This window comes from Phalangium opilio, unplaced genomic scaffold (genome assembly GCF_054372755.1).
Source record: "Phalangium opilio isolate 3A_F unplaced genomic scaffold, DU_Popi_V2 ptg000042l_1, whole genome shotgun sequence".
NCBI lineage: Eukaryota > Metazoa > Arthropoda > Arachnida > Opiliones > Phalangiidae > Phalangium > Phalangium opilio.
The window spans coordinates 5563918-5580330 of record NW_028324166.1 but is presented as its reverse complement, the minus strand read 5'-3'; the positions used below and the strand labels follow the sequence as shown (position 1 = coordinate 5580330).

Below are 16413 nucleotides of genomic sequence, written 5' to 3'. Positions count from 1 at the left end.
GAAATTAATAAATATCTAATTTCAAAATTAAATACTCTAATTTTGTTGGTATTACGTAATGATTGCAGTCTACTATCACACTCGAAAAGTATACCATACTCTATTATCGATCAACTGTTGCACGAGCTATACCATAAGCGGATCATCCTCTTTAAGTATCCATCTGTAGGTTTTTGGTGGAACTTCTGCCCCTTTCCTTTACCTCAGCGTTTCGAATCGATTGGCCGCGACGATATTTTTCTTTCCCTGATAGCGCTACTCGTGGCTATGAAAAGTTCCCTTTAGCTTCTCCCTGTGTTTTTTACACTAATCACGCGGTATTTTCCCACCTTTCACGCTACTGATGTTTTTACATTTCGAAAAAAAAAGACGAAGAAGTTTTTTACCATTATTTTTTTTTTGCCATGACGATTTTGAGGATGAAAACCTAGCGAGCAGTCCAGGAGAGATTTTTATTACTCAATTCCTATGTTTCATTCTAAAAGTACACTAAAGGGAAACCTTACACGGGGATAGTGTGTCATATAGTTTAATAATACCAGGTTGGGGTGAGACCAATTATAGGATGCCTGGGGGCACACTAGTCCGTCCCGTTCAGACATAAAAACTTAATTATGGATCACAAATTTATGGTTTTATATAGCAATTTGTTACTCTTGGTGATACTACTACTATTTTTTAATTTACCTGTTGGGTGGCTAGCTTCCAAATGCCAAAAGCGCATTTGAGTTAGTTTATATCGTGAGCAATTATTGATTTTTATCTTGGTTAAACGAGGGCTCACGCTCGAGCTATTATTTGTTATCTCATTATTTCGCCTGAAATTAATATTAACTTCGGCACAAGTCATTACGAAATGAATATTACTTTTCTTGCTTGAATTCTAACTCGCTGCAAAATATTTTGAGCAAAACAGAAGCGCTAAAAGTAAGGCTTTATATTTTAGTCTTAAGAACTCTATGCAGATAAAATAGATACATGCTTTGCTTCAAGTAAACTTAGATTAATGGACCCAGAGATCAAGGCCACTCAGTACTTCTTAAATTACCATTTTTAAAAATTCACATTTCACGTATGGTTAAAAATTCAAATTTCACCTCTGGTTAAAAATTCACATTTTACCTATGATAAAAATTAACATATCACCTATGGTTAAAAATTCACATATCACCTATGGTTAAAAATTCACATATCACCTATGGTTAAAAATTCACATTTCACTTGTGGTTAGAAAATCACATTTCACTTGTGGTTAGAAAATCACATTTCACTTGTGGTTAGAAAATCCTATTTCACCTATGGTTAAAAATTCACATTTCACCTATGGTTAAAAATTCACATTTCACCTATGGTTAAAAATTCACACTTCACCTACTATTAAAAATTCACACTTCACCTACTATTAAAAATTCACACTTCACCTACTATTAAAAATTCACACTTCACCTACTATTAAAAATTCACACTTCACCTACTATTAAAAATTGACATTTAATCTTTGGTTAAAAATTGACAGTTCACCTTTGGTTAAAAATTGACATTTCACCTTTGGTTAAAAAATGACATTTCACCTTTGGTTAAAAATGACATTTCACCTATGGTTAAAAATTCACATTTCACCTATTGTTAAAAAATAACATTTCACCTATGGTTAATGATTCACATTTCACTTATGGCTATAAATTCACATTTCACTATGGTTAAAAAATTCACATTTCACTATGGTTAAATAATTCACATTTCACCAACGATTCAAAATTCATATTTCACCTATGGTTAACGACTTTTTTATAATAGACATTTTGGAACACAGAAAGAGAAGAATCAACAATGATCTCCTCAAATAATTACAGAGTATTGAATCCGATAAAATTTGTATTGAAGATTATTGGATTATTACCGAAACCAATGGAATCGACGAGATTCGAGTCGAAGTGTAAAGTGTTGTTAATTTTTTCACGCCAACCGAAAAGAACGTTAATCCTTCTTTTTACCACGTTTTTGTACCTTCTCTACATATTTGGATCCGCCATTTGGTATAGCATGTACCTGCATAAGTTGTCCGAGTTTTTTGTCAACATATCCGAATTCACGCGAGTTTCCGTGTGTCTCTTTACCTTCAATTTTCTGGTAATTAACGAGGATGAAATAATTCAATGTGTTAAGTCAGTCTGTGATTTCAATCTTCAAATTCGTCATCAAGAATTATATAAACGTAACTCTAGTACTAATAAAGGTATGTTTATATATATATTTACCTCTCCGAGTGACGATGACGTCACGGAGAGCTATTACACTGGACGTATCTGGGTGTGTGTGTCTGTGCGTGTCACTGCATGCATCCGAGCAAACGTGTTCGCAATATCCGGATCGCGTTCGCAGTATCACAGAGAGCAAAATTGGTTTCTACTGCATTATCATCGTTAGGGTTAAGATGTACGCGGCGATCAGCTAGGGTTATTTAATTGATGTTTCTTTAAATAGTAACTTCGTTAAGTATGTGGTTTTCTTGCTTTGTGCTAAAATATTATTTACTTGCTTTACACAGTATCCATCTTTAAATCCCAAAATATAAGAGAATAAGGCCTATAGATGGCGAGCGCGTGTTTTGAAATTATAAACCACACCCATCAAAATATTCATAGTAGCAGAAGTGAGATGAGACTAGAAGTGAAGGGCTCTAGCATTGGTAATAGATCCTGGCACTAGTGAACAAGTTTGAGGATTTTATGCCGCTTCCCATGCGCCTACACTACTGAGAAAAAAATTGGTCGAGTTCCAAAAGCATTTCTTACCCCCTTCCCCTCAACCTAAAGCGGCCGAACACGGACGCGGGTGCTTGAATCTAGTTTGGCCGTCTACCACCGCGAGCGTCTCACGTTTTGGAGGGGAAATTCTGAAACCGCCACCAGAGGACCAACCGTTGGTGTGTTATCAAGAATATTCACTTTCGGCAAGTGAAGAATTTGGTTAGCTCAGTACTTCTAGTCTCATCTCACTTCTGATAGTAGTCGAGGACGGGTAGGGAATTTGCTATGTTCAACGTTTTTCTTACGTAAATCCGTTTTTGCTGGTATGTAAATAATTTATAATTTCATGCAGTAAGCTTCAAAAATTGCCTTAAACTCGTTGTCATGGTATTATTATTCTACATCTATCGCGCGGCCATGCATTCGAACAGAGTTATTAATCTACTAACAATGGAAGAATACTCATTGTGGTACTTTTATGGAAGTATTTACATTCAGAAGGTGGAATGGCTCGGTAGAACAATCGCCTTTTTCGACACAAATTTCTTCGTTTTCGTCACGACTGTTCTTGTACTTGTAAATGTTTTCGTCATTTCGGTTTGCGATGTGCTACACGACAAACTAAATATGTTTAAGAACATTCTTATGGAGTTGAAACCCGACAACGACGAACAACTGATCAACTTGGCTCGAAGACACACGGAGCTTTTGGTTCTAGTAAAGAGAGTAGAGGATGCCTTCGGTATACTTTACATGTTCTGGGTATTCGACTGGATGGTTGCTTTCTTCATAGAGGTTCCTAGGCTATACGACGTGTACAGAATGGGTAAGGTCTATCAACAACTACAGAAGGGTGACAAGATGTTTTAAGGGACATGAACCCGTGATCAGATGTGTCAGTTATTGTCATAAATCTATGCAACAATGAACCTAAAATTTTCGAATTTAATTCTAGAAAAGCTTCTTTGTATTTTCCTAATTTTCAGGTGAAATCCGACAGGTCTCATTAGTCAAAGCAGAGAGCTGCACGGGCCGAATTTTTCAGGCCTGATCTGAGCCCGGCCCGTGACTTACCATTTTGAAAAAGTCCAAAACCCGGCCCGGGTTCGAGTATATAGTTATTTTTCCGGCCCGCCCCGTTCCGTTACATGCATTAACCAATCCCGGCCTGGCTCAACACATTTTATAAATTCAACAGGCCCGTTACACGAAGTGCAGTTGTAATTTTTACAATTTTTTTACACAAAATCAATGAATTGAATTCATATATGCTTTAGCGTCGTGTATTATTCGTTTCTTTTGATAAATGTTCGTCACAACGTCACATTTGTTCTTGAAGCTTATCTTTCTTTTGAATTTTGGATTAAAAGAAAATCGAGTTCGGTCCGGCCCAATTTTGAAAAATTACCAAAAGCCCGGCCCGGCCCCTCAATTTCCAAAATTTGAAAAGCCCGACCAGGCCCGGCCCGATAAATTTTTCAAATGTGGAAAGCTGGGCCTCGGGCCGGACCGTGCTGAACTCTGAGACAAAGTTTTAGCCAACGGGAAGGCGAAATGCTAAAAAATGTTAAAAAATACATGAGAAAAGGAACAAAACACTTCGAGTCCCTTTAACATATATATATATATATATATATATATATATATATATATATATATATATATATATATATATATATATATATATATATATATATATATATATATATATATAACTGAAAAATAAAAGAGAGTGGTAAAATTAAAATTTATTTTCCTTTGAATTGAAGGTTTTGTTTAATTTATTTTCTGACGCTGCTTGTTAAGTTCTAATAAAGTTACATGTTCTGGGTATTCGACTGGATGGTTGCTTTCTTCATAGAGGTTCCTAGGCTATACGACGTGTACAGAATGGGTAAGGTCTATCAACAACTACAGAAGGGTGACAAGATGTTTTAAGGGACATGAACCCGTGATCAGATGTGTCAGTTATTGTCATAAATCTATGCAACAATGAACCTAAAATTTTCGAATTTAATTCTAGAAAAGCTTCTTTGTATTTTCCTAATTTTCAGGTGAAATCCGACAGGTCTCATTAGTCAAAGCAGAGAGCTGCACGGGCCGAATTTTTCAGGCCTGATCTGAGCCCGGCCCGTGACTTACCATTTTGAAAAAGTCCAAAACCCGGCCCGGGTTCGAGTATATAGTTATTTTTCCGGCCCGCCCCGTTCCGTTACATGCATTAACCAATCCCGGCCTGGCTCAACACATTTTATAAATTCAACAGGCCCGTTACACGAAGTGCAGTTGTAATTTTTACAATTTTTTTACACAAAATCAATGAATTGAATTCATATATGCTTTAGCGTCGTGTATTATTCGTTTCTTTTGATAAATGTTCGTCACAACGTCACATTTGTTCTTGAAGCTTATCTATTTTTTGAATTTTGGATTAAAAGAAAATCGAGTTCGGTCCGGCCCAATTTTGAAAAATTACCAAAAGCCCGGCCCGGCCCCTCAATTTCCAAAATTTGAAAAGCCCGACCAGGCCCGGCCCGATAAATTTTTCAAATGTGGAAAGCTGGGCCTCGGGCCGGACCGTGCTGAACTCTGAGACAAAGTTTTAGCCAACGGGAAGGCGAAATGCTAAAAAATGTTAAAAAATACATGAGAAAAGGAACAAAACACTTCGAGTCCCTTTAACATATATATATATATATATATATATATATATATATATATATATATATATATATATATATATATATATATATATATATATATATATATATATATATATATATATATATAACTGAAAAATAAAAGAGAGTGGTAAAATTAAAATTTATTTTCCTTTGAATTGAAGGTTTTGTTTAATTTATTTTCTGACGCTGCTTGTTAAGTTCTAATACCCATGATTTTATCGGTATAGGCGATGTTGCATCAATGTGTTATCTGCCGTCACAATTTATATTCTATTTGACAATTTCGTTGATGGTTTCGTTCGCACTCGCAAGACTGAATGCGATGCAAGAGGAATTTATTACCGCTGTCCAGTACGGAATATCTGAGAGAAAACGTAGTTTGCGAAGTTGCAAAAGACTCGAAAACGTCTCGCTTCAGTCGTATCTTTGTTACAAAATCAGACGATCGTCTCCAATGCTACATTTGCGAACTTGTAAATCCTACGTATTAACTAAAGATTTTGTAATTGGAGTTTATTCAGCAACGAGTGGGTTCGTTTTATTCGCCCTTGGTGAAATACAAAATAATACATTTTGAAAGCTTGACAAGATATAAATATCGCTTTAACGTGACAGCTCCTAATTAGACGAGAAAAAATTGGTAAATTATGGATGAAAACACTGCACTGGAGCTGTTATGGTTTGTGAGAATTTTATATTATTTATAAGAGCAATTAAACTTTAAAATGTTTCACATTAAGCACAAATTAATTTCGTCCAATTATTTCTCTATTAGTTCAGAGAACCCTGAGATCTAAATTCATGGATAAAGGGTCTTATTTTTAACTGTTACATAGGCATTAACGAGTACATTACACGACGACTTGTTTGTTATTCTGTCAATGTTTGTTTCAAATTACGTGTTATCCGTGTTTTCGTAAGTGTGTCTTTCCTGAACGACTAATTTAATATCAAGTGAGTTAAATGGAAAATTCCTAAACATTAAAATTTATCTATTTTTGATCCTTTCGTTGTGGAATAAAATCTCTGGGACATGAACTCAAGCAATTCCCGTTGACTTCAAATTATTTGATAGACACAGAAGTTATTTTATTATTATTGGGTACATTCAGTGAAAAAGATACGTATGTCTAAGAAGACATGTTGGTAGCAAGTTTCATCATTGCCCTGAACTAGATCAAAAACTAACAAAAAAATAAATATCTGATGGGTTCGAGGTGGATATTTTCTATTAAGTTAAAGAATTCATAGAACTCAACCTTAAATACTGGTGCAGTATCATAATTCAAAATATCGACAGTGTTTCTTGCCAAGCTAAACAAGAAAATGCGAGGCTAATGTTCTCAGAAATGGTTACTATAGAAACGAAACAAATCAAACATTTCATTTACGTGAATGAACTCTTTTAAAATGGTATTGCATTTCGATTTTTCCTTAACAAAGAATATTAAATAATTCAGGGAGAAAGACGAAGCCTTTTTACAAACATTATAATAATAAAGTTTTTGTGACCTTTTGCGATATACATTAGCGAGTAACTCAAGTATAACCATTCATAAAAACATTCTCTTGTTCTGGGTTTGATAATATGCAGTTTTTGCTTAAACCAACATAGTGGACCTTGAGTTTCTCGTATTTCGTGAGAACTGATGAAACGATAATCTAATAATATTTTTTGACTTATATCTTACAAAATTAAAATTTTAAACGATTATTGATTATTTAGAATTCGATATATTTCATTTAATCCTTCATTTTATAAAATTAACTTTTTCATAATCTGTGTTCTTTCGCTTTAAATATTTTGAGTAATGATTATTACTATTTGGGGTAAGTGTTTATTATCAGTTATATGATTCTTGATAGTTCAGTAACTGCATTCATGATTGGGTTTAATATAGTTAAATGCATTCCAAAGTGGGTTCATTACATTTAAATATACATGCATATTGATGTTAAATAGATTAATAGATTCTAATATACATTATTTAATTCCCAATATAAATTATTTCATTTCCAATGTTTGTAAGCTTTCCATTTCGAAAGAAAACATCCTCTTCACTTTATTCTTAAATGGATACTGTCAATCTTTTACTAATAGTAGTAGATGGCGGTAATTTTAGGTAAAATACTGTCCTTATATGTGCGATATAGAAAATTCGCTGTGAAACGTTTAATTTTAAGAAAGGTTCTTGGGATATTTTTAAATTGAAATCTAATGAGAAACACCGACCATTTTATTTGTTATTATAATATAGATTATTCACGCACAGCATCCATTGTTAACTCTTGGTTACTTGCGCGAGTAAGCAATAATAGCGATTTACTCAAATAGTTACAGTCCAGAACTACGCCCCTTTAAGACCCCCGGTAAAAACCGCCCAAAATTAAAAATAAATAAGACCCGAACCTAGTTGAAGTCTTTGAGAAGACAATATTGAAATTAAAGAGAATTAGAAAACGCCTTTCATATTTACCAAAAGGTCCATGTGTCATTCTCCCACCCCCCATTGATCGTCTACCGTGACATTTTATACCGTTGGTAAAAAAAAAGTATGCCTTTACCTAAGAAGTGCTGGAAATATTCCCGAGAAGGACGTTTTTTACAAAGGGCCCCCCACTGTCTGGTCCAGTTCTGTTCAGTTCCGGGAGATCTTAAAAAAGTAAAATAAATATAGAAAATAGCACGAGTTCATAATAACCCCCCTTCGGCCGGGAGTGTGGCGCACTCCTGTAAGCCAAGCTTCTGGGCGGCAAAGTTAGAGGGAATACGACACATGTCGGCGATCCTACCCTATAGGTGCCGACTGTCCCGTGTCCGCCGGAGGTGACTTACCCCAATGCCACCTTCCGTCACCTCCCAAGTAAACCTCATTTCCTTCCCTGCTTACACACATACGACCTAGCGGCCCCCGTCAGTGCTGGGCCGCGTAGGGTATCCCGCTCACTTCTTCCTGGTGCTCAAGGCCTAACGGCTAAGCACTAGTGCTAGTAGGTGGAAAAAAAAAAAAAAAAAAAAAAAAAAAACCCCCCTTCGGGGTTATTATCACGGATGTGTATTGTAGCTCCGTGTTATTATAAACTCTTGGTGTAAGTTACAAAAGTATGTAGCCTTTCATATTTTCGAAAAGCTTACAACTATCAGATCCGGTCCTGTTTCCTTGTAATATCTTTGTGTGTTTACTGGTGAATATGAAATGTTATATTTCATCATCGCAGTCGGTTTGCTTCAAATCCACTTGTTCTTAATAATACTCTTTGTTTATCAAAAACATTTCTCCAATGAATGCGCATGATGAAATTGCCAGTCCTATTAGCCACAAGAAAAAAGATCCACTGACAACTTTGACTGTTAAAGGTAATGTTTCGTCCGGAGGTCTTCTCCATTTTGACATCTCAGTGATAATTTTCTTCGGAATTAATCTATAGTGAACTAAGTTGCGTTCCATAATATTCATGACCCTGCGGATTAGGAAGTTAAAGACTTACTTTACATTATTTATATGATAATCTTTAATCGAAAAACTAGGGTCTTAAGTCGGAAAATTTTCCCCGGACAATTAAGGTGGCACATTTTTCCGCTACCGGTTGTTCAGTTTAATATAGTTTCTATCCCCAAATTATTTGGTATTTTGTGAACTCCATCACCCTAGTTACTTCTTTTAGTTTCAGGTCCATTTAAAGTCACAGTAAAAGCGTGGGGGTCGTGGACCTAGTCCTAGTGAATTCCGAGAATTGGAATGGACTGAGAAACACTTTTACTTTAGGCTCCAATTGGAGTTGAAATTGAATAGATTCAATTAATTAAATTAAAATATTATTCTATAGTGAATGAAGTCTAAATTATTTTATATCAATTAAAAAACTGGGAATTCAAAGATTCAAAGCCTTTTCCATGGTTTTTAATTTTTCCGATTTGCCGAAAATGTTTCCCTGTTTTCTTTTTGCGGAAAATTAACAACCATATGAAGTATAACGAAAGCAGTATATTGGTTTTTACTTCAAAATCTTCATAGGAAAATATCCAATTGTAGCCGATGTTTTTATGATCTACATGTTACAACAGTGTTTTTAAACCTTATAATGCCTGACACACAAAAAATGCCTCTTTTTCCCCATCGAAGTAAGTTAACACTTACGATCTGATTACTAATTCCTTTATATCTTGTCTGACACGGAAGGATTTAATGTGAAGGAAATAATATTCGCTCCGGTAACTTTGTATTCCAAGGTGAATTTCCAATTGCTGCTTCACCTTGCACTGGTATACATGCGCCATCACATCGTAAATTTCTTTCGTGGTAGTAAAGAAGAACCACGCCTTATTCTCGATTTCCGGATCGAACTTGCAGTTATGGAATTCAATGGCGTCATTTGTCACTATCCTTAACAAACAGATTATGTTTTGTGGATCGACATACTGGCTGGCGTGGGTTTGCTAGAATATTAAACATCAACACACATTGGGGCAATTCTCTAACTTTTTAAGCGAGTTATCGCGAGTGATATCGTCTAAAGGGTTGATGCCAACCTCGTGCGTTCTATGTGAGCTCTATATCTAAATAGGTGATTAGTCATAGGTGTCATCAAACCTTGAACGTAAATCGGCGGATGTCTCCTGAATTCCCCTCATGCTAATGAACAAGATGGCCAAGGGCTGGGCCTTAATACTAATTTTACACGGCTCACGTGTCCCCCCATATAGTTGATCTCCCTTGGGTATTATTAAAATAAATCGTACAACTAAACAACATTTCTGAAACACAATCGTGTATTCCCTTAATTTCTAATAACGTCACATTTCAATTAATATGAATGAAACTAACAGAACATAACCATCCAGCGTAATCTGATGTATCAAGCGCACGAAAATTATCATCTTCTTTCCTTCACTCAAAAAGCCCGCGAAATTTAAACTACATTTCTTTCCTCTCTCTCCTCTCCGGGCGAGACGCCCCCTCTCCCTCTTCCCCCTCTCAGCCCATCCGCTTCACCATATACGGCTAAGAGCCTTTCTTCTAAGGCTGTAAGAAATTCTGAAGATTTTTCGCCACCGCCAGTGCCACGTATTCGTTTCTTAATTCTGGCTGCTTTATTTTTACTGTTGGATTTCCAGTCTGCAAGCACCTAAGGGGTCGGTGAAAACCACATTACTAAGAAAATGTGCGAAAACACTATTGGATTCCTATTGGTTTCTAATTGATTTCTAAACTGCGTTTTCCCAATTGGTTTCCATTAAATTTTTCTACTAGGGCAGGGGTGGACGGTGGTATATAGTGGGGATATCCTTCATGTTTTATTACTTATGATAATAAACGTGAGACATTACTTACTTTTTTCCATTTATCCACACTTTTAGTGGGTCCTGTGCCATCACTGTTTAAAGTTTCAGCTAATTCTCTCCAAAGTCTTTCATAGCTTGTGGATGTGAATGAAGCTGTAAATTTTTTGGTTTTAAAATGCTCATAACGAGACAAAAAATCTACTATAGTCTCTTGTTGTGAAACTGAGACGCGACTTTGTCTCTCAGACATTACAAATATTGTTTTGATTATTTACAAAACCAATCCTACAATTAAACACTTTTATCCCATCAAGTCAATGAACACATGAAAAAGGATTGCCTAAAATAACGCCGCGTGACTTGTTTTTCAGTCTGCTAGTGTGATAATGAAATCTTATTGGTCTGAAAAAACACGGAAGTACGTCATAGCCACGTGACCCACTCTTGTCGAGAGGCGAGTCGTCTCACATCGATGTCGATCTCGGTTTAATAGAGAATAGCGTTTATCGAGAAACTAGTTCTCGATCGAAGAGGCGCCGATCGATATCGAATACGACTTCGATATCGAGAGCTGAATGAAGAATAGCCTCCCAGGCAGGCAGTTCTCTCCCTCTAGTCTCTACGTCGCGCTTTCATTCGTTTCTCTCCGAGCTTCTCTCTCTCCAAATCGTGTACGCATTCTCTGTATCGTGTACGCGTCCGGCACGGGGACAGTGACAGGCGCTTGGGCCCTTGCTTAAATTTTACCGGGATTAAAATTCCATGTAAAATTAAAAACAAGGTGGTCAAGTTAAAATATTACCGACTTTAGTTATAAAGCAAGTGATAACTTATTGACCAGTTTAACCCTTTCGATAAGTTATCACTCTCGTGAAAATTAAAAACGGTAAAATTTTAATTTGCCCACCTTTATTTTTAATTTTAATTCCCTTAAAATTTAAGAAAGGGCCCAAGCGACTGTCCCTGTCCCTGTGCCGGACGCGTACACGATTTGGAGAGAGAGAAGCTCGGAGAGAAACGAAGGGAAAGCGCAACGTAGAGAGACAACTGCCCGCCTCGTATATAAGTGAGAGGGGAAAGAGGGAGAGGGGGCGTCCCACTCCGAGAGGAAAGAGAGATAGTTTAAATTTCGCGGGCTTTTTGAGTGAAGGAAACAAGGGCTACGTTCAGTAACTGGAAATCGGAAAAAGCCGTTACCGCTACCGATGTGATTTTATCCGAGCGCTACGTCAGAGTGACGTCAGACGTCACTGAACGTTTTTTCTCTCTCTGTTGCGTTTGATGATAGTTTCCATGATGGCGTCTGCTACAGATCTTGGATTGAGTCGAAAACGAAAACTTAACTGTTATTTTTGTTATTAAATGAACTATCTAACGACGATGAAACGGAATTAACTTTAATTCCAGTTGATTTGAAAAGGTCTACAAAGAAAAATGTGTTATTGTTTCGCTAGTGGCTTTGGACTGGATCGTTCGCCATGGCGAACTTCAATTAATGACGTCATAAATCCGATTCGCATCGAAAAAACCTGCTCTTCCAGCCGCTACGATCGGTGTCCCATCGATGCGTAGCGTGACGTAGAAACCGGAAGTGCGAAAAACCGTACAGTAAAAAAATCGGTCTCCGATGCGCGCAGCGCTGCGTACGCTAGCAGTTACTGAACGTAGCCAAGATAATAATTTTCGTGCGCGTGATACATCAGATTAAGCTGGATGGTTAGTTTAGGTTTCGTAAAATAGAGGGGACGGTTTGCGATCATAGTTGCTTCTGGTTTAGGGGATCCAAGATTTTGTTTTAGATACATTATTTGATTTCTATGGTATTTCAAAATTATACTTTAGTGGGGTGTTAAATTTAGTTTCACTAATATTATTTGAAATGTGACGTTATTATAAACAATACTTAGGGGACACACGATTGTGTTTCAGAAATGTATTTTAGTTGTAGGATTTATTTTAATAATACCTTATAGAGATCAACTATATGGGGGTTGGCACGTGAGCCGTGTAAAATTAGTATTAAGGCCCACCCCTTGGGCCATCTTGTCTATTAGCACGAGGGAAACTCGCGAGACATCCGCCACTTTTCGTTCAAGGGTTGATGACACCTATGACTAATCACTTATTTGTACATCGCGCTTTCATATATACGGCACGAGGTTGACACCAACCCTTTAGACGATCGTTATCACTCGCTTAAATTGTAGCGTATTTTTTTTTTATCTCACTGGTGTTTCGATGTTGCAAAAAAAAACTGTCTCAGAGATGAATTGGGAAATAGCGAGATGTACCCGTTTAGTCGTCATGTTAAAAACATCATTTAAGCTATCAACAACCAAATATTCTTTAAGAGTGAAATTTGTTTTCATGTATCCTGACATTTCGTAGCTCAGAAGAAGAGCTCCGAGTAGCCAAGAGCCGCATAAGAATTTCCATATCCAGTTCTTAGATATTGTATCGAAAGCTAAAAAGACATAGTGCATAGCTAAATCTCGAAAACAATTACATTGAATTTAAAATGAAATGTAATACTTTTTAATAAAAAAATGGAAATCACTTCCATAAACAAGAGAATTATATCCGATATATAATATATTCTTTTCTTTTTCAACACAATCTTGTCCTTGGTTTTCCACAGTAAAAGACAGAAAAGTAAAATTGCGGAGAGCAGAAGAAGGCTTGCCTGTTTTAATTAAATTTCACGTAAATAAAATGACGCGACAAAGATGAAACAATTAGGCTTTACACATGAAGTACGTAACATGTGCCTGAGAAGCTACACGATATTCTCTAAGCTCCAAGGAATTAAGAACCTCCCCTTACGCGGAGGGAAATAGTTCAGTAACGCGGCTCCTTCAGATCAATCCGATCCTTCCGCCTAAAGAACCGATTTACCACGTACCTAAATTTGAGAACTACTATAAAGACTGAGTAGGGTGTCTAAAATATTCTTTAGATAAAACTATTCACAATACCAAAGATTATTTGGGAGTAAGACAGGAAAATCTTAAAAACCTGGGTAGCTTTTGCTTAGACTATTTAAGACGCCGTGCATCTGTTTTATAACGAGGTATTTTTCTGTTCTCGCCATTACGGCAAGCCCGGTCGCCGGCGGCTCGAGCTGCGCCGCTCCGCCTCAGCCGCTAATACCTAGCCAAGGCTTAGTGTAGTTTTCGAATTTCGAGTCTAAATTTATTCGCAGAGCTATTTTTCTGTTGAAATTTTAAGAAAATCTTATAATATTTAGTTCAAGACTTATAGTAAATGTCTCAAAAAATTTCGAAACTTGAGCTTTAAAACGTTAAATATTTTATAACGACTATCAAACGATACCGGAAATTCACCTTCCGGGCTTCCCGGTTATGTCGACGGCGAGGTCGAGTCGAGGTTCGATGTAAGAAATTAGTAATAGCAGGAGTTCATAATAACCCCCCTTCGGGGGGGGAAGTATGAAACTGGCCATAGAGCTAATGGTAAAATTCGCGAACAACAAGATTCTGTCGTTGCGCATAGAAAGGATTAGCCTGTTTATGGACATACACCATTACAGTATATCGTAGTGGTATCTATACTCCTTGGTTTTCGTTCCAAAACTTCCGTTGGCTGGGATCTCCGTCGAAAAGAAAAATGGCGATATGGTGGACGTAGAAACACGTTGCAATTCTTATATTAATTAAGATACTGGGAATAAATTTGTCCAAACCGTTTTAATTTAACCACGGAATTCTCACTCACACATATCACAACAAAACATCATTGACGATCGTTCAAATGTTTTGTAGAAAACTAGAAACCCCGACTAAAAGCCAACTTCTTAGCCAAGGCTTAATTTACACCGTTCCGACAGAAGCAGACGTGAGCCATTTTCGCTCAGGGTTATTATGAACTCCTGGTAATAGCCGTCGCCGATTGGTCTGGCATTAAAGAGGTTATCTATGGTTAGGGACTCATGATTGGTTAAAAGCTTTTTTGTTCGTCTGCTTAGTTTTTACTTCGGGAATATCATGAAATCCATGGCCAAAGCTATGGAAAAGTGGAACTTACGTACTTTATGTGTGAAGCATAATCCGCTTTTGATATTACTATACCACTCCGATGCGAGAGGAGAATTACCTACTTTCTTATTTACCTAGATCAGTAGCGTCGCTAGGGTTTGAAAATTGGGGGTGGTCTTAACAAAATGAATTTATTACAAAACCGAGGGTTTTAAAATTATCCATTGCCACATAGTGATCCTTTTACGAAAGTTGAGATTTAATAAGATTTATAATTATGGGTTATCTCTAAAACTTATTTTATATGTTTCGGATGCTAAATAGTATAAACTAATCACACCGATACGGAACAAATACATGGCAACCTTAAAATTCACTTACTTTCCAGTCGATCGTTAGGAACTGTAGACTTGTAGTTTCTTTTATTACTGGATTAGAAATAACAAAGGCTTCCTCAGAGTCAAAGAAAATTGGCGCTTGACTTGTTAGATGATTCTTAGAAATTCTATTCAATATTTTACCAGTAGGAAAAGCGTATCTCTCGATGTGAAAAATCTAAGTAAAAATTAATACTCTTGTAAATAGAACATTTAGTAAAAAAAGACCAGTTATTCTGCAATTTCTAATTATTAGTTGTTTTGTACTTACGGTATTAGAGAGGTTGGCATATTCCGCTATATTTAATTTTCTACATGTCTCAGTGTTATTAAGGGTTGAAGTATTTGTCAATTCCGACTTTTCCTAAACAAATATTCTTAAACTTAGTATACCAAAAATAATACACGAGGATAAAAGTCTTGAGTCTTGTTTTACACGAAACAACTAAAGGTGACAGTTTTAGCCACATCGTATGATGAATATCTACGATGACGCTATTAGGTAGACCTGCCCTGTTGTAGTAGTTGTCGCCACGGCACAGTCCCGCCTTTTTCAGATTTTTCGATCGTAATTTTAAAGTTTAATATAGGAGTCATGACATTAGTTTTTGGGTGGAGGCTAACCCAAGGATAGGAAGACGTTAAGATCGGGTTCTATTATCCTGGTTCTTCGGTATAGGCAAACTTAAGTATAAGACATAAATTTTAACCGACCGAGCAAACATTTTTCCAGTTCATCTTCTTGTTCTAATTTACGTACGTTACCGATCATACGATGTGGCCAATATTACGAGCCCAGCCCTTGAGTCATCTTGTTAAAGAGAGGGTGAAGTGGAAAGTCAAGTGATTTTTTATCGATTCTTCTTCTTATTTTAAGATCATTCCGAGGGGTCCAACATTTACACGAAATCCCGTACGCTTCTCGCAAAATCACGAAATTACGAAATCAAAGATGAAATTCCGAAATCTTTGGCGAAATCACGAAGTATTTCAGACAAAATCACGAAATCGCAGAAGAAATTACAAAATTACGAAATCAAAGATGAAATTCCAAAATCTTTCGCGAAATCGTGAAATCAAGATGAAATCACGTGAAATCTTTGGCGAAATCGTGAAATCAAGAAGAAATAACGTGAAATCTTTGGCGAAATCGTGAAATCAAGAAGAAATCACGTGAAATCTTTGGCGAAATTGCGAAATCAACGAAGAAATCACGAAATCAACGAAGAAATCACGAAATCATTGGCAAAATCGCGAAATCAAAGAAGAATCCCTAAAATATTGGGCGAAATCGCGACATCAAATAAGAAATTACGAAAATCA

At 36.5% G+C, this 16413-nt stretch overlaps 1 protein-coding gene across 1 annotated transcript; it reads right to left on the bottom strand.

The window, feature by feature from the left end:
* Window positions 1-8462: 8462 nt before the first annotated feature.
* LOC149678648 (uncharacterized) lies at window positions 8463-11327 on the bottom strand. The gene is made up of 3 exons (XM_089836587.1): window positions 10768-11327; window positions 9574-9872; window positions 8463-8896 (listed from the first exon to the last, which is right to left on the bottom strand). Exons 1-3 carry the CDS (start codon window positions 10966-10968, stop codon window positions 8680-8682), a joined length of 717 nt encoding a protein of 238 aa, XP_089692713.1. The 5' UTR covers window positions 10969-11327; the 3' UTR covers window positions 8463-8679.
* Between the last annotated feature and the right edge of the window lie 5086 nt (window positions 11328-16413).